General features: G+C 42.6%; 1 protein-coding gene across 6 annotated transcripts in view; it reads left to right on the top strand.

The window, feature by feature from the left end:
* nfia (nuclear factor I/A) overlaps positions 1-24,908 on the top strand; it is a 181,461-nt gene that overhangs the window by 40,854 nt on the left and 115,699 nt on the right. For 4 of the 6 annotated variants that reach the window (XM_051375613.1, XM_051375609.1, XM_051375612.1 and 1 more), the window contains exon 2: positions 22,732-23,260. In XM_051375613.1, the coding sequence (XP_051231573.1) occupies positions 22,732-23,260 (529 nt within the window). Of the gene's footprint in view, positions 1-7,568; positions 7,928-10,475; positions 11,736-22,731; positions 23,261-24,908 lie in introns of those variants that run through there. The other 2 variants (XM_051375611.1, XM_051375610.1) reach the window with 2 other exon arrangements.

Here is a 24,908-nt window from a genome sequence, read left to right as displayed (position 1 = left end):
ATAGGGCCACTGTAGTTTCTCCTTCACCACTAGATGCCACTAAATCTTACACACTGGACCATTAAAACTGTAAAACTTTAGGTAAAGGTTGCCTTTACGAGCCTGGTGTGGCTCCACGCTTTTACAAATAACACAAGTCTCTATTAGAGGCCTGGTCTGTATTTTATAGAAGTTCTGAAGCAAATAAAAGCCCTAGCTGGAAACTGAAGTTTGACATTAATATTTATCAGATACAATTAATAAAACCAGGTGAGAACGCTGCACTGAAGATAGCATGTTTTCCACCCGATATTACAGACCTTTCAATCAGCAGTCGTTATTTTAATTAAAATCCAGTCGCAGCCGCCCACGCGGAGGTCACATGTATGGGAACTTTTGACGCACTGCATCGATCACTGAAATTACCCAAATCAATTTATTTTCATTAAGAATTAGAAAATAGTTTCACTTAGAGAGAAGCTAACAACTAACTTATTGTACTGCTAATTAGTGTTGGCATTGTTGAGTTTCTGATGAAGATTTAACACCCGAGGAATACAAAAATCTCTCCTCAGTGCAGCGTTGGAAATATAAACTAAACTTCATTTAATTCATTTATGATCAATGAAAAACTTTTAATGCTCAGTTTAGCTGCTAGATTTATTCTTCTCCCCTCTGCTCCTCCTTTATCTCTTTCTCTCTTCCGCTCTGTTTCTCTTCGTCCTTTGTTTCCTGTATTCATTCCTTCTCCTCTGTTTTCCTGTTTCCTGACCCTTTCTTCTCCTCATCCCCCTTCCCCTCATTTTTCCCTCTTCATTCCCTCGTTTCCTGACATATTTCTTTTACTCGTGTTCCTCATCGTTCTTCTCCTATCGCTCCTCTTTTCCATTTTCCTCCTCTCTCTCCTCCTGGCTTTTAGACTTTATTCCACTTCACTTTCTTTCTTCCTTCTTTTCTGCTCTGTTTGTTAAATGTTCTTTCAACGCTTCTCTCTCTCTCTTTTTCACGGTTTTCCAGCCTCATTGTTCACTTCTTCCTCTCATTCTCTCGTCTTCTCTGATCTTTAACTCTCCTTCTCTTTCCTGGTTTCCTGACCTTATTCCTCCTTCCTCCTCATCACTCTATTTTTACTCTCTCCTTCTGTTTTCCTGTTTCTTCCTTCTCTTTCTCCTCTCTCTCTCTCTCTCTCTCTCTCTCTCTCTCTCTCTCTCTCTCTCTCTCTTTCTCTCTCTGGTTGTGTGAGCTTGGCAGAGGCTTGGTTTCAGGCCCGGTGCTGTTGGCTGATCTCCAGCCTGGCAGCAGCTCAGTGGGAGCAGGTGGAGCCCCCATCCCCCATCACACACACACACACTCTCTCTCTCTCTCACACACACACACACACACACACACACACACACTTTGTGGTCCTGCAGTATATTTTCGCCCAAACCCGCTGCCGACATCAGCCCGTCTCCATGGTGACGTCCATGTCGAGTTTTTGAATTTCTGCTCACGTCTGATTGGTCGGCTGTTTGTCAGTGTTGTAGGATGTAACTCATATCTCCCATAATAACCTCGACTCTTCTTCTTCTTCCCTTAATGCTGCTCTGGCGGCTGTATTTAGACATTCAGTAAAAGTCATGTTTAAGTTAATTTGTGTCTGTGTGGACCTGTAAGGGTCGCTGTGACACACTTATATACAATCCATTACAGTTGGTAATAACATGAAGACCCAAGCATGGCGAGACTTGTGCCAGTCGCCAATGTACAAAACATAGTTCAATATAAATCAAATGTTCAGTACACATGATGTTTTAATATTACTCAAGGTTGTTACACCAAACACAGTTTATGATATTCTGATTAAGTTATAAGGTTTAGTACATTCAGGAAGAACTGATATATGTGCACACATACTAATCACAGGTCAATATATTACAACATTTGGTTCAATTCTGTTCTAACAGCCAGAGGTTTGGGAACCAAAGGAGCTGGATCACTTTCCCCATCACTAATCTGTAAATGAGGGTGTAAATAAGCATATTAATCAATCAATGTAACATTAATACCATATTACATTGATTCTTTGTTAATCATACAATAACACAGTCTGTTACATTTATACGGTGCCTGAATTGAGCCAAAAAGGTGCCAGTACCTCCGCTCAGCACAACCCCTCAACACAACATAACCCTAATTCTGCTGTTTTTAAAGGACGAGTTTACATAGACGCAGTTACATCGGTGTTTAAGAGTACGTCACCTGCTACTGGGGGGGTTTAGGGCATTAAGGTGTCAAAGTAAAGTTGTTTTCAGGCAGTTATATCATGGCTTTTATTGTATTGCCCCTCTTTAAAAGACCTTGTGGTGGTGATGGCGGAACTCAGTCAGAAGTAAGTGAACTCGTGGACAGAAAGTCTCTGTAAACTCTTCATTCACTATCAACTCACCGAATTCTTCCAGACATTTATTTTCTCTCTGAAGTGTTTGCTTACAGTGTGTGTCTTATCTTTATCGGATCGTTGAACATTGATATCGATGTATTGATCCAGACTGACGCGTCGTTACACCGCCACTGAAACTGAATCAGTACAGAGTTCTGCTTACGCTGATATGTGAACATTTGTTATCGTTCAGTAACACAGTAACAGAGTAACAGAGTGACACAGTAACAGAGTAACACAGTAACAGAGTAACAGAGTGACACAGTAACAGAGTAACAGAGTAACACAGTAACAGAGTAACAGAGTGACACAGTAACAGAGTAACACAGTAACAGAGTAACAGAGTGACACAGTAACAGAGTAACACAGTAACAGAGTAACAGAGTGACACAGTAACAGAGTAACAGAGTGACACAGTAACAGAGTAACAGAGTGACACAGTAACAGAGTAACACAGTAACAGAGTAACAGAGTAACAGAGTAACAGAGTGACACAGTAACAGAGTAACAGAGTGACACAGTAACAGAGTAACAGAGTGACACAGTAACAGAGTAACACAGTAACAGAGTAACACAGTAACACTAACACAGTAACAGAGTAACACAGTAACAGAGTAACACAGTAACACTAACAGAGTAACAGAGTAACACAGTAACACAGTAACAGAGTAACACAGTAACACTAACAGAGTAACACAGTAACACAGTAACACTAACAGAGTAACAGAGTAACACAGTAACACTAACAGAGTAACACAGTAACAGAGTACCACAGTAACACTAACAGAGTAACACAGTAACACAGTAACACTAACAGAGTAACACAGTAACACAGTAACAGAGTAACACAGTAACACAGTAACAGAGTAACACAGTAACAGAGTAACACAGTAACAGAGTAACACAGTAACACAGTAACACTAACAGAGTAACAGAGTAACAGAGTAACACAGTAACACTAACAGAGTAACACAGTAACAGAGTAACACAGTAACAGAGTAACACAGTAACACTAACAGAGTAAAAGAGTAACACAGTAACACTAACAGAGTAACAGAGTAACACAGTAACAGAGTAACAGAGTAACACAGTAACACTAACAGAGTAACAGAGTAACACAGTAACACAGTAACACTAACAGAGTAACAGAGTAACACAGTAACACAGTAACAGAGTAAACAGTAACACTAACAGAGTAACAAGTAACAGTACACAGTAACAGAGTAACACAGTAACACTAACAGAGTAACAGAGTAACACAGTAACAGAGTAACAGAGACGGCATCTGTGCATCTTTTTTAAATGTCGTGTGAAAATTACAGACAGGATTCAGCCGTCGTCATGGTAACGGTTGGCGTGACGCTGACAGCGAGAGTCTGACTCTGAGTTTCAAACTGTTGATGAAGCTGAAGGAGAGTTTGAGTTCACACCTGTGTGTGTGTGTGTGTGTGTGTGTGATACTGAATCCAAAAATAACTTTAACAGCTATTAAAGTCTAAAACATCAAACAGCTCTTTGACAAATTGAGGATCAGACTAAAGGTCTTCGCTTTACAAAAATGTCCTTGTTAAAAAAAAAAAGTGTCCTCACGTCTCAAACTGGTCCTCACAATGATAGAAAGAGCACACACACACACACACACACACACACACACACCCTGAAATCAGAAATCAGACCTCTGTCACCTGTCGCCAGGCGGTTTTACTCTCTGGAAGCTCGTCTTCTCGTCCTGTTGCATTCTGGGAGTAATGAGTGAATGAATGAATGACAAGTAGGATTAAAGAGGACATTTGTGCCTTTTAATCCTATTTAACACAAATTCAATGAAAACATTTAGAAGAATTTTATTAATTTAATTTTTGATTATATAGTTTTATTATTACATGTATAAATAGATTCAGTACATAGTATAATACATAATATTAGAAGTCATATTTCGGCTTTATTTGCTGTTTTATGTTGCTAAAAATGTATATTAATAAAGATGAATTATAATATAATGAATTTATTATAACAATTATACATTATAATTATTAAAAAAAACATTTATCCAGAGAAATAAATAATTAGAACAAACTAATTTTATTGTTTTAATTAGCTTTTCTCTTCTGCTCATGAAAAAGATTCAAGCCTGTTGTCAGTTAAACAATCAAAGAGATTAAATGTTTATAAGATAAAATAATGGGAATGGGCCATTTATTTATTCTTATGTACATTTTTATTTGAATTCAATTCAACAAACATCACAGTTTAACTGTATAAGAATAGATATATACTATATATATATATCTCAATACTCACAGAAATGGCTCAACAGCATTCAAGTTTATCATTTACTTCTTTAAGAATATGAAATACTGAATATGAAATAATCATGTTGTCCCTCTCAGTCAGTCTCTCAGATATGTTGGTGTGCAGGATATGAACAGTTGAACTGTTACAGCTGTGTCGCAGTGTCCGTCTGTGGACTCTAGATGGCGCCTCAGGCTGCTTTTACCGCTCACTGCTGAGTTCAGTTCAGCATCATTTGTGGTTTGGAGTCATGAATGTGGAGTCAGAAATAGAGAAAAGCACGCACCAGGAGGAGGGTCTCTCCCCAACACAGTATGAACACCTGATCCAGGTTTCTGGAGACTGTCAGGTGAGCTGCTGCCTCCTCTTCTCGGGGGCGCACAATGGGGCAGGGACTAACACCAGGGTGGCGTGAAGTATCTCAGCTTTCACTACTTTTTTATTTTAATACTGTTTAATATCATTAATGCAAAAGGTGTGAAATAACACATTGATACTGCAGGCAAACACCAAAACTGCTTGAGATTAGCATAAAGTGGGGACTCGTTGGTTCCCATAGAACCCGTTTTCATTCAGATATCTTGAGGTCAGAAGTCGAGGAAGCCCTTTGAAAATGGCTATGCCAGGTTTTTTGCTAGCATGTCGGTCGGTACCATCGGCATTTATAAAGCTGGACGACGTGACTGCTCTCCAAAAGTGACACTAAAACCTCTCTGTTGCCCCCTGGTGGCTGACTGCAGTAGGTACGTCGTTCTCATCACGCCAATGTTTGTCATTTTTAGCATCAGTTGGGTTTTTAATTATTTGAAGATATAAAAGATCACTACTGCACAGACTCTGGCTCCGAATCACGTCACCAGCACAAGATAGCACCAGTGGAAAGAAGTGGAGACGTCCATCTTTTACATGTCGATGTTTGGTGTTGAGTTTCATATGATACCGGTATCTTCAGTCTAGCTTTAAAACAGCCTCTGAAACACACAGCGGAGTGGAAGAAGACGGGATTATTATCTGGATGTCGACATGCTGCAGACAAACTCTGATAATAATATAATAATAATAATAATGTTTCATCATTTCACTGGAAAAGTTCTGGAGGTCTGGATGCTGTTGGAAACACGTTGATAGGAGGTAAAGAAGCAGAGAGACTCAGGAGACCAGAATCAGAATCAGTGATTACAATCAGGATTAAAAATGTCTGATTGGGTTCACACCGTCAGCACAAACAGAACCAGGTTTCTGTCTACGGTGTGAACGCAGACTTTATGTCTGATCACAAACAGACTCTTCTCAGCGTGAATCAGCTCCTCCGTGAGAGCCCTGAGCGAGTAATCCATGATTACACATTAAGATTATTGATCATATCGAAAAGCCCATTTAATTGCTGTAATCTAATTACCTTCTCTTGTCTTGACCTTCATCGCCGAGACGCTGTTTAGCCGCCCGGTATTTGAGCGAAGTGAATCTGCAGATTGTCTTGTTAAATCACGCCGGCTGTCCTTCTATTAACATAAAAGCTCCTGTTCATTAACCTCAGCCGACTCGCAGCCGGGAGGCAGCCGAGGTCAACGCCACGTTTATTTAGAAACAGGCTCCGATAAACAGGTGCTTCACGAGATTTAAAGATCATTGGATCAAATTTACAGTGAGACACATAAATTCATTTGAAAAAAAATCTGAAATGGAGAATAATTATAATAATTTTACTGCTTTATGGAATCTTTTAAACTGTGTAAAGCATCAATGGTCCGAACACAGACTGAATGAAAACAGCTGTTAATTATGTATAACTTATATCCTTAATATAATATAAAGGTAGCTGTACAGTTGTCATGAGACCAACAGGCTGTAAACATGTTTGTTTCTGCTGTAAAGTTTTAATATGGTTCCTTACGGAGACTGACTGCTGGAGCCAGCCTCTAGTGGCCGTTACAGGAACTGCAGCCTGTGTTACATCCGGAGGTTGCCGCTTTATGAAGAAGCAATAAGAATATTGAGTTTCTCGACTTCCAACAACTTGACTTCTTGTCGCAGTTTTTGTGGGGATTTCTCGAGCTCTGACGCAAGAACACGACTTCCTGGTTTTTAATCCCGCCTACAAATCTCTGATTGACAGGAAACAGCCACCAGTGACACAAAGCCAGAGCTGATGAAGATCTGAGATGTAGTTCAGATGTTAAACAGAACACTGGGTCCTACATCTCCCATAATGCAACTGGATAGTGTGTCTCCACTGTGTTTGGGGTTACAACATTAATCTCACCATTAAGTATCCGGAGCTTTCCATCAGCAGACAGAGTTCCATGGAGGAAAAGTTCCGAAAAATGAAAGGAACTAAACGAGATTAATTGATTGATTGATTATTGATGCTGGAGATCCCAAAACTGTAATTTGAAAGTTTTGAATTCATCACACGTGAAACGGAATTTGGTTATTGACTATTGATTATTTATGTTTATATGAATTTTCCTCATCCTCCCTCTGAGAGACTTTCTATGAGGAATTCATCTCATTGAGTTGAACGAATGCGACATTTTCTGAAAATAATCGGTCAGATTTCTTCAGGCTCAAACGGACGGTGAGCCAGTGAAGGTCTCAGGATCGTCTGTCAGCAGGTAGAGCAGCAGCTGGATCGTCCCGGTCCCGGTCCCGGTCCCGGTCCCGGTCGGTCCGCTGCAGAGCTTCAGCTCCCCCCTGCAGATATCTGCTTTCCTGCCCTCCACACGGCGGTCACAGCGCGGTACTCATCAGGAGTCCATGCGGGGAACAGAGGCATGTGTGGCGGATATAAACCAGCCCCGACCCCGCTCCTCCTCCTCCTCCTCCTCCTCCTGCTCCCCCAGTGAGGAGCGTCCCGTCCGGCCGGGAGGGAGCGCTCCCCGCCGCCCGCTGCAGGATGCACGCAGCGCTGCGCGGCTGTAGCTGCTCCCCGTTGCACGGAGCGCGCTGATCCGCCGCTCCCGTGCTGTACCGGGTCACACCGAGCTGAACCGGGTTATGTGCATCCAGCGGGACAGGAAGGAGAAGAAGAGGAGGAGGAGGAGGGACAAACAAACAAACAAGAGGCGACTGAACTGATGCAACTTCTGTAAAGTCTGTGAACCGAACCGAGCCGAACCGAACCGAGCCGGATCATTATTCAACCTCCGAGTTTCTCTCAGACTGTTTGTACTCTCTGCTGGAGGATGAAGCTCCAACAGTAAACTCTCTCACCTGACCTCAGTATTTACTATGGTACAAGTATGAGTATATATTACTCTATTATTACTTTATATAACTTTATTATATCTTTATATAAACTCTATAATCTATAATCGATACATATTCACAGACTTTGGTAGTCTGCAGTGATGTGTTTTTTTCCTCCAGCAGTAGTTATAGTAGTACTGTAGTACTGTAGTAGTGTTATAGTAGTAGTACACTTTTTTTTTTTTACCTTCATTTTCCGTCCAATCAGACGCTGCTCTGATGTTCAAATTCCTCCATTTGGTCCAATTAGAGCGCAGTTACAGGTCGTAGCTCCTGATTGGCTCTGCTGCAGACTCGGTGCTTCGGTAGTATGTGTGTGTGTGTGTGTGTGTGTGTGTGTGTGTGTGTGTGTGTGTGTGTGTGTGTGTGTGTGTGTGTGTGCAGTCATTAACTGTATTGTGTTTTATGTTCATTTTCTTACAGACTCTAAGTTGAGTTAAAAGTGATTGAACTTCCATATAATAGTGAATGATATCACTCATATACTTTATAAGTTATATAATAATACTCGTGTATGAACGTACAGTGTATGTGAGTCTGCTGATCACTCTCTTATACTTATTGATCGGTTTATCAATCGGTCTGTGTGGTCCATGTTCTTCTGATATTCCCAGAATGAGCTCCCTGTGGTTTACTGTGGAGGCCCATTAGTGCCAATGTGGTGAACAAAATAAAAAGAATCATTCATTATAATAACAAACATTCCCAAAAAGATTACGTAGTTTATTATTTTAAGAAAATGTCTCATTATATCTATACAGGATCTTTTCTTCCCATCACATTGGCGGAACTGGGCCTCCGTAGTTTACAGTTAATTACACACAGATTTAATCTTAATACAACGTCCCTGTGGCACACTGTACTTATCAGCCAGTTTATTTGACTTTATTACACTTTAATGAGCTGACGTGTGGATGTGACACAGTGAGAGTGTCTGCGGACGTCCACAGGAAGTTTCTGTAATTGAATCTGTGATATTGTTGCTCTGGGGGCTTCGCAGTGTCTGCGGTGAGTTTATAGTGATTGTTGTACTTTATGTTTTCTATGAGCTGTTACCCTCCTTTGTATCGGGAGCGTACGGTGGCTTTATTGTGGTATCCGTCCCTGTGGTAGCGTCTCTCCTGTCTCCGTATAGAGTTTCAGTGTCGGTGCTGATTTACGTTTGTGGAGTTTGATCTCCTCCCGTATCGCCTTTAATGCTCCTATAGGGACGCTCGCTGCTTTACGGAGGCTTTGTTGGGTTTTATGGTAACTTCTATAGTATCTCTGCAGACTAATATTCCTCTTATATCCCCGTAAAGATGTTTATAGAGTGTTTGTTCTTCTCAGGTGTGACTTTATGATTCTTTATTGTGTTTTAAAATCCTCACGTCTGTTTAAAGTTCCCTCGCAGCTTCCAGTCGGTGTTTCTGTGGAATCTCATCAGATCCATGTGTGTAAATATCCTGTGAAAGCTCCAGCAGTTGTTCAAACATCACCATATTTATTTATTGATGTGTTCCATGTGTTACACTGTATAGTGTGTGGATGTCACATAGGGGGCGCTGTTAACTGGCTCCAATCACCTGCAGCCTCACACTGAAACCTGTGAACCAACTAAATGGATATTTTCACTTTTTCCACATTTCAGAGTCAAATATTTATAATTTTCTCTCATTTATGTGGCAGAAAACCTCAAACTGAACTTAACTTTGTCTAATTATTATTATAACTGTCCCATCAGAGCGAGGGCTTCCTAATATTTCTATACTTGAACTTCAACCTTTAAAAGGAGTATTTCAACCCTTTTCATCCACTTTGTGTGAAAGGTCAACATCAAGTTAAGAAGCTTTTTTTCATAATGAAATATTCGTCCTCAGGGAGCCACAAACACACAGACACAACTTTACACACAAAACATTAAAGGAAATAAAAACACGTTAATTAAAACTGCTAATTAAAAAAAAATAATTTAAAGAAATTAAATATGTAAATAATCTACATATAAACTAATAAATATAAAGAAAGTAGCAATAAAATGAATTTAATAAAATGTGAGACACAAATAATAATAACATGTGTTTCATATTATAGAGTTTATAAAGTTTGGGCTGATTTCTGATAATAATAATAATAATAATAATAATGGTCCTGTACGGTGTCATTAACCCCCCCGCACTGAGTGGATACTGACAGATCTCTATAGATCTCGGGGATCTCCTCTGATGGACGGCTGGAGACGGTTACCGGCTCCCGGAGGTTTAAAGTGGCTTCTGGACTCGACATGGCGCTGGATTAGACCTCGTGTCCTCTCACACGCACACGCACAGAGCGCGCGGGGAGGAGGGCAGCACGGAGCCCGCGGAGAGGACCGGAGCGAGGCTGAGACGGAGCCGAGCTGCAGGAGCTGCACGGCGGACCTGCGCAGAGAGAGGCGGCCGGTCGGCGAGTTCACGTCCAAAAACTTAGAGCCACAACTTCACCGCCCCCCCCCAACCTTCCAGCCCCCCCCCCCCGCTGGTGCCGGGGCTCATTCTTCCTCTTTAATGCGTAAAAAGCGGCTGGAGAGTTTCTGCACGATATTCTAATCAATACCGATCGATAAGCCCCCAGTCTGATCAGCCCGATATTCTCCTGAGCGGCGGGATCCCGGAGCACACAGGAACTCTGCACACACACACACACACACATACACTCACACGCAGCGGCGGCAGCACCGGATCCTACTTGTGAAACTGCGCGCGGAGGATCGATGCTTTCTCTTTGTGATCGATAAGCCGAGCGTGTGATCGGTTCGGGCTCTGCAGGGTCAGTGCGCGCAGTCCGCAGTCCGGAGCTCCTGGAGGTTTCCCGGACTCGGAGCAGCAGACAGGCAGAGGAGCGGAGAGGAGGTGGCGCTCCGCTCTGCGTCCGGGACAACACCGACTCTCTCTCTCTCTCTCTCTCTCTCTCTCTCCCCCTCTCTCTCTCCTTCACCGTCTCCTCCTGCTGGAGATAAATTAACGGAAAGCAGCTGTCGGTTGTTTTAGAGGCGAGGCGGCCGTCTGGCAGCTCAGGGATCCCGTTTTGCCTTTTTTTCTTTCTTCCTCGTCAGATCTGTTTTTCGCGGGACTCCGCCGACAGCGCTGCCGCCGCCGCTGCCGCTGCACCGCGCCCTCCGTCCCGAGCACCGAGGAGCCGCACCGCCGCACGCCGGCCACAGCGCACCGCAGGACGGATAGACATGTTGCCGAGGTCCGCCGGTCGCCGCGGCTCTCCGGCGGTCTGAAATGCACTTTCGGGACGTTTTGGAGATTTGCACCGTCCACCGCCCCCACCGGCCGCTCCCGCCTCACCCCCCAGCACCGACACCGCACCGGGCCGCCCTGTGATTGTTTATTCTGATTTCCACTTTCTCTAACGGGACTTTTCTCTTGTTGCTGGAGATGTTCTTCGGGTCTGGGCTCAAAGTTGTGCGCTCCCCGGCGGAGGGCCTCTAACAGGTCCGGACAGTACATGTAACCCGAGGCGGGGTCAAAGTTCAGCCCTGGTTGGAAATGTGAAAGCGAAGGGGGCAAAAGGAGGGCTCTATTTCCCCCTCTCTCACTCTCTCTCCTTCTTTTTTTCTGTTCTTTCCTTTTTTCACACACACACACACACACACACACGCGCACACACACACACACACACACACACACACACACACACACACACTACACGCACGCGCACACACACAGGCTGGAGTTACAGTAACACACACACATAAACACACACACACCTTCCAGGTCTAGGATTAGATCCGACAGATATGTATTCTCCGCTATGTTTAACACAGGTGAGTGTGCTCTCCAACTTTTTGGGTTGTGTTTGTGTGCGGCGCTGCTCGCTCTCTGCTCGCTATACACTGTGTACTGTGTGTGTGTGTGTGTGTGTGTACACTGTGTGTACTGTGCTCTCTGGGCTGTATGGACTCTATACACTCTCTCCCTATAGTCCGCTGCAGCTTCTCCTCTCACACTTGAGCTTCCTCTCGCCGCAGCACATGGCGGACGGCGGTTCCAAACTTCCTTTATTCACTTTATTCTCCAGGAGAAAAACAGTTCTCTCTCTCTCTCTCTCTCTGCGCAACTTTTCCTGCGTGTTTCCGAGCAGTTAGAGCGGCGGGCTGTGCGGGTCTCCGGCGGGCTGTGCGCACACTCTGTGCCGGCTGCTGCTCTGACTGGAGCCCCCCGCTCAGGCTCCCACCGCCCGGCCAGCCTGGCCGCAGCTCCGGCGCAGAGTTCCTCCTCTGCGGCGCTGTCGCTCTCTCTCCTCTTAAGTTTTGGATTCTGTAATTTGCGCAACATTTGGACGCGTAAAGTTAGGCACAACCATAAATTTGGACGCGTAAAGTTTGTTGGTTATTTCTGTTTCCCAAACTTTCCCACTGTGGCCGACAGACAGAAATATTCCCCTGTTCCTGTGTGCGGCGGTTTACTGTTTCTGGGCTCTGGCTCGGACTCTGGGCTCATATTGGTGCAGGAATAGTGAGTTTGTGTGTCCGGGCGCAGGGGGGGCTTTCTTTCTGATCCCGGTCTGTAAAATGTGATCATTAATCGCTTCCTTCCTGCTGCTGCTGCTCGGGCCTCACATAGGAACCTCAGGCCTGACACAAATCTGCGTCTCTGCAGACAAAAAACCCCAAAATGTGTGAGAGGTGAGCTGAGGTGACACAGCAGACCTGCAGCAGGATCCCCCCCCCCCAACCTGAACCTGTTTATTCTGCAGGAGCCGTTCAGCTTTTATTCCCACTAAAAATCCTCCTCAATAAAACCACTCTGCATATTTTCTCCAACAGAAAATTAAATTTGACCCAATTTTCTTCTTTTAAAAATCATTTTTGCTACCGCAGTGTGGTGTTCAGGGTCAGAGGTTAAAATAGGATTTAAGATCTTTTTTTTTTTGGTGTGACCTCCTGGAGATTCTGGCTGCAGACTTCCTCTTGTGGGAATTATCTCCTGAAATTAACGTCCGTTCCTCACAAATACAGTTCCAATTTAAATAAAACACGCAGATTTATTAAAGAATATTTTTTATTTCTGTCACTCCTCTATTTTAATCCACCAGTTTTTTGCATTTTATTGCAAGCACTGGCTTTAAATGGAATTGGATGTATTATTTATTACTGTATTTCTTCATTATAATCCACAAACAAGATAGTTAATTCTAACAATTTATAAATCAGAGTAAAAGGAGGTAATTCGTGGTTTTAATCTGCTCGTCAGCTTTTCGTGACTTCACTGATTTTTACCCACAGCAGTGATTTTGGCATTGTGTTTTTTTTTCTGGTTGAGGCTTCGGTCTGAAACTGCAGCAACGAACACGAGCTTTAACATTTAATCTGATTATCAGCCAGTAAAACCGATAATCAGTTGCATTACAAATGCTGCTCAGTTAACAACAGTTTCAGAGCTCTGAGCTGATGTGTTTGGTCTTATAGCGAGCACATGGTTATCCTGTTGGCTTACTGATTTAATTATTTCATTGTTGCCTTTTTATTAATTTCTGATATTTTTTGGAAGTGTGTGTGTAACAATCTGCTCAATCCAGTGACGCACTCTTTATCCAAACACTGTATTTTCATTGGCACCATAAAGCTCAAATTTCATGATTAATATTTGTATTTTAAGTTCATTTTGGCTCTAAAATATCAGCTGCTGCTCGTAAAGGTTGAACTTGAACTTGTGTTTCCTGATTTAAAAACACAGTTCTGGATTTCCTCATAAAATGTCAAACTCAAACAAAAATAAATGTATAAGTGAAATAAGCGTCTGCTTTTTGCCCCTCAGCCAGCAGGGGGCGCCTTTAAACGACACGCTTTAGTAATTTTTATCATATCGTATTTATTTATCGCTGCGATTTTGTGGCATTCCGACAAGCGTTTTTTTGGCGTCGTGGCAGAAATTGTGAGACCAGGATGTTTTCTTCAGGCTTCTGTCTGGGATTTTTTATAGATTTTAAAGAAAAGGTAACAAGTATATCTTTAAAAAATAGACGAGTAAATAACCAGCAGAGGTGTGAACGCCACAGGATATTGTTAGTCTCCAATAAATCCTATCTAAGCTGGCAGTTTGTAGATTTTTATATTTCCAAATTATAAAACAACCGGATCTCGTCTTCCAAACTACGTTCAGTCTCCTGAGCCGAGCACAAAGCTCCAGTGAGGAGCGAGGAAGGTCTCACTGAGGCAGAGTCTGCATTTCCAGCACAGATGATCCTTCATTGGTGTCTTTTGTTTCATATTGTGCTGCCATTCCTCCAGGTTGTAGTTCAGTGGGTTGTTTTTGAGCTGTTACTGTGTGTGAGGGGGATCAGATCCTCCTCTGGGTCTGAGTGTGACCTGGTCTGACTCTGATTGGCTCTCAGGTGTCAGTGACTTTGGCGCTGTTTGTCCAGTTGTCTGACTCCAGTTTGTATAAATCTCCCTCTTCCTCCTCCTCCTCCATCATCAGCCGATAACCGGCGGGCCTCGGCGGCTCAGCCGGGCCTCGGCGGCGAGCCACTGAGCCCGAGTGACACGCCGATAATTCCCTCAGTGTGTCGGTGTGGGTGTCAATAGACGGGGAGGGAGGCAGGGAGGCAGGGAGGATTACCATTATTGCTCCCCTAAATGACTGTTATTCAGGGGGTTGTTGTTACAGGCCGGTTATTTGGAGCCCATTACATCTGTCACCAAGGTGCGGAGGGGGGAACGTGTAAGCCTCAGTCCAGCTCCCAGACTCCCCTCGCGGGTTTAGAAACGCCGATTTCCTCGGAGTGAGAGCGCTGAAAGAAAGAATGACCCCAAAAGAGACGAAGAATGAACCCCAGGGAGCCGCGTCACACGTCCGCTTCAAAACCTCCTCACTACGTTTTAACCAGGCGGCTTTTATTCAGCAGCGAGCCGCTTCCCTGCCAGACACATGAGATGATTTTCACCTGGTTTTTAAATAAATTAAATGTCATTTTCTGGACACGGAGGCATGCAGTGCGTTCTCGTCTGCAGCTTTAAGATACGGACACATTACTGGATGGAAATAAATTCCAGAAACAAGAGAGAGTGTGCTGGGAACAAGTGGGATTATCTCAGAACAACTGGCTGAGTTCTTGTTTTTAATGCCAGATGTGGACAGAAAGGACTCGTTCATAAGGAAGTGTAGAGCTGAAGAGGACACACAGTGAAAAATGTTTTGTGTTACAGAAGCTGAAATATTTTCATAAGCCAAAAAACGCCCGTGGGTTGAGATAATTTTATGCTTCCAACACAAATCAATCAATACTTTCTCCTATAAGGAATCATTTCCTTCAGATCTGCTTTGTTCTGTGGTATTTCAAGATGCTGGCACCAATTTCTGGAAAATTCCTGAAACAAGTTTAAACCTTCGACCAGAAAGGTTGAATATTATCTCATCTGAAGGGTCAGAAGCAGGTTTTTAAGCTTTAATATGAGAAAAAGAATAAAGCACAAATTCCCCAACAGCACGAGTTGATTAGTCTGTTGTACAGTCCTGAAATGTTTTATTTTCCTAAAAATTTCACCAAAACCAACTGTTTAAATACAGATCAGCATTTATTAATAAACCCTTTGATTCTGGTGAATCTGCAGATTGTTGCTGAATTTTCTTTGTTTTTAAGAAACTGAAGCAAGAAAATCTCCAACTAAAGCTGGAGAGGAAAACAGCTAGCGAGATAATTTCACGTTTTCAATACAAATCAGCAAAATCTTTCAGTTGTGGAGAAGATATCTGCTTTATTTTCTTATTATTTCTGGATACTGACTCTCAATTCTAGAAAAATTCCTGAACAACAGAAGCTGAGGAAGGAGTCCTAAAATGTTATATAATAAATAAGCACCAAAACCAGCCAGTAGGTTGAGATCATTTCACGGTTTCAGTACAAATCAGCTGAATCTTTCAATTCTGGAGAAGCTATCTGCTGTGTTTTTTCTTATTTCTCAATGCTGACACTCAATTCTAGAAAATACCTGAAACAGCAGGAGCTTCACAAAAGGCAGAATTTTATTTTGCTTTTAAAAAACTGAAACTGCCAGTAAAGGAGTCCTAAAATTATATATTTTCCTCAAAAAAAACATTAATTTGACATAATTCTATGTTTCCATATAAATCAGCCTGCATCAGTAGTTTTCTCGAATAATTTTCTTGACACGGATGCAGAAACAGGATTATTTTCTTTCAAGACACATTTCAGCAAAACATTCCTGAGTCGAGGGGAAGCTGAGAACAAGAGGGATTATCTCACCCCGCCGGCAGAAAAGCATGTTTTTTTAAGGCTGAATATGAGACAAAGTGACTTGTTAAGTGGGATTTTGTTTGCGGCCGACAGACAGAGTGTGAAAAAGCGGCGGAGGAAGCGGCGGCAGAGGACGGTGTGAGCGGGTCAGGAAGCTGAAACGCTGCACTGGGCTGTGAGGAATGTTGGTATGTGGCTCCAACGAACATCCAGAGCCGCCGAGCCTGCAGATCCACTGTGGAATGTGTGTGAGTGTGTGTGGAGACGGGGCTGAACACATCATCCATCCAGCAGCCGCTCCTCGTCGTCCTAATAACCCGCCCGAGGACACACACAAACAGAAACACATCTCACTCTGAACAGAAACCGCAAATAACAAAAGGTTCTCGGCCATCCTGGAGTGAGATTTCACAGCGCAGAAAGCGGCTGCAGGTTGGCTGCAGAGCGGCTGGAGGCGCTTTTGGAGACAAACCCGTTCGCCTGGACCGTCTCCAAGAAGAAACAATGTGCTGTATTCAGACCCCTTGACAAGGGAGGGTGAACAATGTTATATAAAAAAAAGCAATGCAGCTGGCGCTCTAATGCACAGCCTGTAGATATAGTTTCCTCTTCAGTGTGAGAGCTGAAGATCTGACATTAACATTTTCTGACACCACAGCTGGAAAAAAACTCTTTTAAAAAAATATTTAACCCAGAACCTCAAGTTCATCAAAATGTCTGAAACTTCACACTCGATATGTTTCATCATCGAATCTCATTCAGACTGAAACCAGCAGTGAAACTGTGCATCACAGCCCGATAGACCTGCTTCCTCTGTGCCACAGAGCTCCATTGTTGTCCGAAAACTATTAAAAACACATCAATGAGACACACTGTAGTTTATTTATACACCGTCCTGCTGCCACAGATACTCACCAGAGCAACCTGATGGTCAGGACCTCCACTAGGGGTCGCCAAGCCTTCACGGGGGGTTGCGAGGCCTTCTTGATTTTAAGGGGTGAAAGAAAATTAGAAATATACACAGTAGGCCTATAGCGCATCATTTCCCTCAATTCTGTGAAGAAATTGTTATTTTTAATGTTTAGATTATTATTTAAGATGCAAACTTTTAAGAGCTGATTACAGAGTATATTATTATATTATTGTTGATCAGACAGAGCTTCAGTCTCTGATCAACAGCCTTGTCCTGCATCAGAAACCAAAGAGCTGATTGAACAATGAGAATAAACAGTGAATCTGTCAGAAAAGAAGAATTTCTGATTGTTAAAATTATAAATATATATATATATATAATACAGACAGAGAACTGTATAAAAATATGAGTAAAACTGCACCAATGTGCTTGGAGCTGACAAGAAGTGAGACAGTATTGAGAGACGAACAAACACATTGTTGGTTTGGGTTTGTTCAAAGGAAGAAAACTGAAATAAGACCATCGTCATTCAGTAACTTCAGAATTGACGTCCGTAAATTTTATTTGCAGGTTGTAAAAATACAAACATTTTATCAAGTTGGTTTTGTCTGATTTCAGTCCTTAAAGTTTAATTCATTTAAAGTCTTGATTTAAAAGTGAAAAAGTCTGTGAGCTGAAATACAAATTGTTTGAAATATTTTCCAGAAACGAGCTGTCTTTATTGATGAATTGACTTTATTCTGTCTTAAAAAACAGAATAAAGTCAATTTCTTTGCCAGAATCAAGAAAAAATACACTTAATTCTAGAAATGTAAAACTTTTCTTCAACAAGTAGAAAATATTTGTCACTAAAGCTAATCATCTCGTTTTTCTTCCAAACTAACTTTCATTGTTTGTGAGACGACGGTTTCTGTTGGGAACGGATTGAAAATGTTTCACTCGTAAGAAGACTGTTTTTTTATGACCCACTCGAGGATTTACGGTTCTTGCAGTGAAAACATTTGTGCGAACAGGCAGAAAACTCCCTGTGGTAAAGAATATTGCAGAAAGTATCTTGAAAATGAAAGAATAAGATTGATTAGTGCACGAAAAAAATACAAAAATTCAAAGCAGCAGACACCAGTTTCTGTAAAACACTTGAAACATGTTGAAATGAAACATGTTGTAAGAAGTTTGAATCAATCAGACAGAAATTAAACTTGTGTCTCTGCAAACAATCTTCATCTTATCAAATTGCAGCCATTTCCTAGAAGCTATGTTCATAAACGTAATGCCGACCGAATAACGAGGTAATGTTGTTGAAAAAGTTGCAGGGCAATTAGCAATTAGCCGAACACTTCACAATGTTTCCCAAACCTTAACCAAATGGCTGGTGCCTGAAATCACCGGGGCTGGGCACCAGCGTACTACTACCTCCTGACGTAGGTACGCACCCCTAAACACCTGTGTAACCCCGCCCACCCTGCCTCTGATTGGCTTTGTTACCTTGGTTGGTTTGGTTAGTTAGGTTCAGATAAGAGTCAGGTTATGTTGTGGTCAGGGTCAGGGGTTGGGCTGAATTTGGGTACCGACCTTAACCTCAATCCGGACTCTGGACGCAAACAGCAGACTCTGGTGCAACAGTCCTGGACTTTTTACGTCCTCGCTACTGAGAGCGGTGCCAGCTGATTACATTAAAGTAATATAGGAACATAAGTACTAGAAGACAGGAATTCAAATATTTTGATATTAATGAGAATATTTCAATTTATGGATATCTGTATATTTTAACTTTTAACTCCTGAGTGACTTGTGAGGAGCTTTTTGCAGCGAACAAACATGCAGCAGTGTGTGTGTGTGTGTGTGTTTGTGTGGGGCTCATGATGTAGTATCCACATGCCACCCCAGTCGGAGGCATTTGCACGTATCAAGATGTGTGTGAGCCTCTTTGATCTATGAATAGTCGAGTGTTTTTTTTTTTCAATACGTGGCTCATGAGGAGGAGGAGGAGGGGGAGGAGGGCCTCCAGCCTGCCTGCCTCCCCCTCGTCTCCCCCCTCCATCCCGTCCTGCTCAGAAACCCTCTGAGGGGTTTTATCCAAATAAGAAATGTTCCATGAAGATGTTTTCTGTCCGTCTGTGTTCGTCGGCGTTTCTCGGTGATGCAACCGCTCTGCTGTTTTTCTTTCTCTTCGTCTGTGTTTAGACGGACAAACTGAAATGACAGGTTCTCACCGTCGCCCGTCCAAACCCTCAGAGCAAAACAGAACAGTGTTTATAGGGAGGGCCGTATCAGCGTTTCCAAATGTTACACAATTACTACAAATCACTGCAGGCCCGGAGTGGAAACCCTCTCTCTGATAAAGTGACATATTTTATGGGTATTTAATATTATATTCAATGCATAACAATAACAGAACAGAACAGCTGATAAACTCAACAATGAACCCAAACTCTGCAGGAAGTAAAACCAGAGATTTGATTAATTTTAAGCAGATTTCCTGTGAATATTGATCATTTTTAGAAGCTTTTTGTACAATCCTCTGTCTGTTTTATGTATATTTAGTTTTTTAACAATCATACAGAATATCTAAACTTTAAAAATACAATTGAATTTAGTTTTCTTCACAGAAATGAATGAAATACTGAGATATAGACGTTTTCTCACACCCATTAAAATCCCGAGGGCCTCCCTGTGAAGCTGTGGCGACCTCCAGGTTGGGAACCACTGGATTAGGTGACAAATAAAAGCCTGAGAGCAGAGATTATGTTCACTGATGGATCTGTTCAATCTAAATTCTGCTCAGGCTAATAAATGGAAACCGATGGCTTTGGATAAAGGTCACACAGTCTGTAGGAAAGGAGGTTACAGATGCAGAAACTGTGGTGTGATCCAGTTATTTAATCTGTGATTAAACAATGGAGTCTAATATGTCTCCAAACAAGTAAAAAAAATCAGACATGAGATTGTAGAACCTCAAGAAATAACAAAAACCGCCATCTAGTATCAGATAGTTCCTGATATACTGCTCAAAGGTTGGGGTCATCTGCCTCTAAAGCCAGACGGTGGTCTCTGATGCTTTCAGAATGTCCTCTTTACAGTACAAGAGTTCAACCAGACTGAGTCAAAGATCCTCTGAGCAACAGTTCAGTGAGAGTATAAGAAATCAACAGTCACTGGTCTGTGCAGATTTAAACAGGAACAGGTTCACAGTAATGCCTCTAACACGCTGGCGTGTTGCTTTTCTTTAAACTTCAGAATAGAAAGAGAAGTCTGGTGCAGAGTTGGCACTGTTGAATATCAGCTGAACATAATGCGGACGGACAGTTCAAACCAGTTCTATCTGAAGTAGACTGCAGAAAGAAAAACAGGTTCCCACAATCTAGAGCCCGGTTGCACTGCTGTGGTTCAATAAAGATCTTTTCTGGACGGGATTCAAATTCAGAATCAGTAGTTAATCATATAATTCTGCTTCTGTTGGAGCCCAAATTGTTAATCATAAATCTATTGAATTCTACGGTTTTTATTTGTTAAAATAGACATTATTGAAGGAAAGAAGAAAAACGTAAATATACTCTAAATGTTGACCCCAAACTTAGTTGTAATTAGTCGTAATTTTTACAGTATTTTACTGTAATTTATGAAGTTGTGTACGGCTGCTTGTGTTTCAACTGTATTTGATATTCAACAGCTTCTTTTGTTCAATGAAGATTGACTTTGTAGGAAACAGGTTTATATTTGAAAGTTAAAAGTATATTAGCACCGAGCTCTGCAGATAATGTGACCGACTGACGCTCATTTCTAGAAGATTCCTGAAACAAGAGGAAACACAGCTCGACAGGAATTAATTAAAAGCTAATTATCTCACCATGCTGACAGACTGTTTCCTTGTTTGGACGAGTGTGAAAGAATTGGACATTAAAACTCATTTAGTGGTTTTGCAGAAGCTCTGAGGAGACGTTGTGTGTTTTATGGCCTCAACAAGCTGTAATAACATGTGAGCTGTTGTGTTCCTGCTTCAGCTCGCTGTTCCTCATCATTTATGTGTGGTTGTGTTTGTTGTGACGTGGAGCAGCCAGTTTTTCCTTTTGCTTTCAGCCACTAATGTGTTCACTTCCTGGCTCGGGATAAGCCTGGTGTTTGTGGTGGGTGTTTTTTTGGGGGGGAGAGGGAGGAGGGAGAGCAGGTGTAACCAACCCCAAATTGGGTCTAATCCACGACATGCCGTCTAACCACATTCCCACCCTAATAACTGCGCAGCTCTCATCAGCCAAAAGCCACATAATGCACCTTTAATACACCTATAATCCTCCACAGGACGGGATGTGAGCAGGAAACCGGCTGCGTGTTGTTTGTGTTTGCGGCCGCCGACGCCGCTGCTCGCTCGCCTGTTTGGTTGGTGTGATTTTGGTCGGATTTTCGGAGGGCTGGCAGACCCCTACAGACCCCCACAGACCCCCACAGACCCACATTCCTGCCTGAGAGCCAAGAAAGAGGCGAGACGAGCTGACACTGAAGAGTCTGTGTGGCCCAGAGAGAACGAGAGAGAGAGAGAGAGAACGAGAGAGAGAGGGGGAGGAGGCAGAAAACACGTTTTATCTCCTTTTATTTTAAATCTGACGCTCTGTGATCAAACAGCTGATTATTTTCAACAAGAAATGAATAGTTTCTGTCCTTCTTTCTTTCTTTCTTTCTCTTTCAATGCTTCCTTTCCTATCCCCCCTCTATTCTTTATATTTCTTTCTGTCGTTCCTCAAATATTTTTGTTGTGTTTTGTCCTTTATTCCTTCTGTTTACTTTCTTTCTCTCTTTTTCTTTTCTTCTTCTTTTCTTCTGTACTTCCTACCTTCCTAGTTTCCTTCCATGTGTCATCACTCTTCTCTTCCTTTGTTCCCTCTGTGCTTTCCACTTCTCTTCTGTTTCCTCCTCTTTTCCCTATTTTCTTCCCTTCTTTCCTTCCTCACTTTCTACCTTTCTTCCTTTTGTATTCGCTGCTTTCCTTCGTCATTTCCTCCTTTGTGTCGTTTATTGTTTCCTTTCTTAACCCTTTCTATTCTTTTTCTTTCTGTCCTTCATTTTTCCGTCATTCCTTTGTTATTTTTCCTCCTTTCCTTGTTTCCTTCTTTGTGTCATTGCTCCTCTCTTCCTTTGTTCCCTCCGTGCTTTCCACTTCTCTTTCCTCCCCTTTCTCTATTTTCGTTTCTCCTTCCTTTCTATATGTTGTGTTTTTCCATCTTCCCTTGCTTCTTTTTATATTTCCTTCCCTCTCTCCCCCAACCCTCTCCTTCCTGTCCTTCCCCATTTTGGGCATTCTCAGTCATGTTGCAGTGTGGAAGCGAGTCGTGTAAAACATCTGAATTAAATAGAAAATGTGTCGAAATGATGTCACCACACTGGCATCCTTTCAGAAAACAGCAGTTTATGAGTTTCAACCTCTAGAACCGAACGTTATTGCTCATTACTGCGCAGCCAAACTCCGTTCAGACTCACACAACATTATTTTATTATGTTGTGGAGATCCCAACTTTTAAGATACCACATATGTGTTGTGGACCATCAGCAACAGGATATGCGCTATATCTGTGACACTGCTGAGAGTTACTGACTGTACTGTTGCATTAACACGCTGGTCTCTCACTGTCTCACCATGTCTCTCCTCTCCGTCCCTCAGGATGAATTCCATCCTTTCATCGAAGCCCTGCTGCCCCACGTCCGGGCCTTCGCCTACACATGGTTCAACCTGCAGGCCCGCAAGAGGAAGTACTTCAAGAAGCACGAGAAGCGCATGTCCAAGGAGGAGGAGCGCGCCGTGAAGGACGAGCTGCTCAGCGAGAAGCCCGAGGTCAAACAGAAGTGGGCGTCGCGCCTCCTGGCCAAACTGCGCAAGGACATCCGGCCCGAGTTCAGGGAGGACTTTGTGCTGACGGTGACGGGGAAGAAGGCGCCGTGTTGCGTGCTGTCCAACCCCGACCAGAAGGGCAAGATGAGGAGGATCGACTGCCTGCGCCAGGCGGACAAAGTGTGGAGGCTGGACCTGGTCATGGTGATTTTATTCAAAGGGATTCCCCTCGAAAGTACTGACGGGGAGAGGCTGGTAAAGTCTCCTCAGTGTTCGAACCCCACCCTGTGTGTGCAGCCGCATCACATTGGAGTTTCAGTCAAGGAGCTGGATCTCTACCTGGCCTACTTCGTGCACGCAGGTCAGTCCCAGACTCTCTTCTTCCTGTGTGTGTTTGAGTGTGTTCGATGTGATGCTGAGCAGCTTGTTGTCGCTCAGTTGTTCGCTCTGTGTGCGATGGAAACGTGGCGAACATGTGCGGTGAACATCCTGTCATTGCTTGTATGTGACCGAACAGTTTGCAGCCGGTCAGAGTTCTGAGAGCAGAGGATGTGTGTTGACTCAGGTTGATGTCGGCTGATGACTCGAATAATGGATGGGATGAGTGTGACGGATACTTGCACAGCCAATTATCAGCTGATTATGTCAAATATAAATCAGTAAATTGGTGTTGGCTAAAGTAAAATGCTAAAGATCTATTTGATGTCTTAATAACAGTGTCTCTACTAGGGCTGTGTACTGGTTAGAATCTGACGATATGATACGTATTGCGATAATTTAACGTGATATATTGCAATACTATAAACAAGGTGATATGTTGTGATGTAGTTTTTAAAAAGTTGACTTTTCTGGTTGCATTTAACACAAAAACCAATGCAGTATTTTTGAGTATTTAATATCCCAAAGCAAAACAGAGCGATAGCATATTTTTCGATATTTTCTTACACCTCTAAGTACAGTTCCTCCTCTGCAGAGCAGCTGATCTTTCAGAAACTGGATTGTTCGCTGTCGGTTTAGCTTGAGACCAGCAAAATGCAGTGATATTCCTTAAGGGAACCTGGAGAGGAAGATTTAGACCCCTGACGTTAATCCTGCACTCTTTCCTACAAACATGAAATATAAAGTGGCCGAAAGTAACTTTGTACTGAAGCTGTGTATTAGCAAGAATATGGCGATACGATACGTATCATGTTACAGAGTTTACGATTGAATATATTGTGATATAATGTGATACTGTAAGTAAAGTGATATATTGCAACTTTTTAATCTAATTTTAGGAAAAAAGTGTAAAAAAGTTTCTTTTCAGCTGTGTGTGTGTCTTATGGATTCTGCCATCGGTTGTAACGTGACATTCTTCTAGCTTTGCTAATGCTAGCGTCACGCTCTTTATAACTCCTGTGTTATTTCTGTTTACGCTGGCAGTGTGTGCTTACTTGTATGTGGAAGAGTCCAGTGGCTGAATAGAGACTGCCACAAATCCTCGCATGTAAGCTATGAATTAAAACTCGATACCGAATTATAAAACTTAATATTACGATATTTTCTTACACCTCTACTTTGTATAAATGTCGACAAGCTTCTTGTCTGGTTTTCAGTCAAAGTCTTTTTTATGTCGACCATCAGGTGACGTCAGCTAACGTTATAAGTAAATAAAGATAAGGTTATTTCGGTGGAAGGATGCAGCTACACCAACTTCTTGTAAAACATCCACTTTTTATTTCATTCTTGTTGTGGAAAATAAATGTTTTCATAATTTTCCTGAATGAGATTTACAGCGTCTGACAGGAGACGTTCAATCTGAGTCCAGTGGACGATCTGAAACTTCACCTCCACACTTTTTGCTCTCAACTCGTTTATCAGTTTGAGGATGACGATCCTCTCACAGCGAACTGCTTTCTGTCTCAGAGACTAATATGTTATCTGCTGCAGACAGGCGTACTTCCATCAGCGGTCAGTAAAGCAGAAGTCTGAGGAAGAGGAGGCGTCTCTGCCAGAGCTTCCTCACGCCG

This window comes from Dicentrarchus labrax, unplaced genomic scaffold, assembly GCF_905237075.1.
Source record: "Dicentrarchus labrax unplaced genomic scaffold, dlabrax2021, whole genome shotgun sequence".
Classification (NCBI taxonomy): Eukaryota; Metazoa; Chordata; class Actinopteri; family Moronidae; genus Dicentrarchus; species Dicentrarchus labrax.
This window is presented reverse-complemented; position numbering and strand designations above follow the sequence as displayed.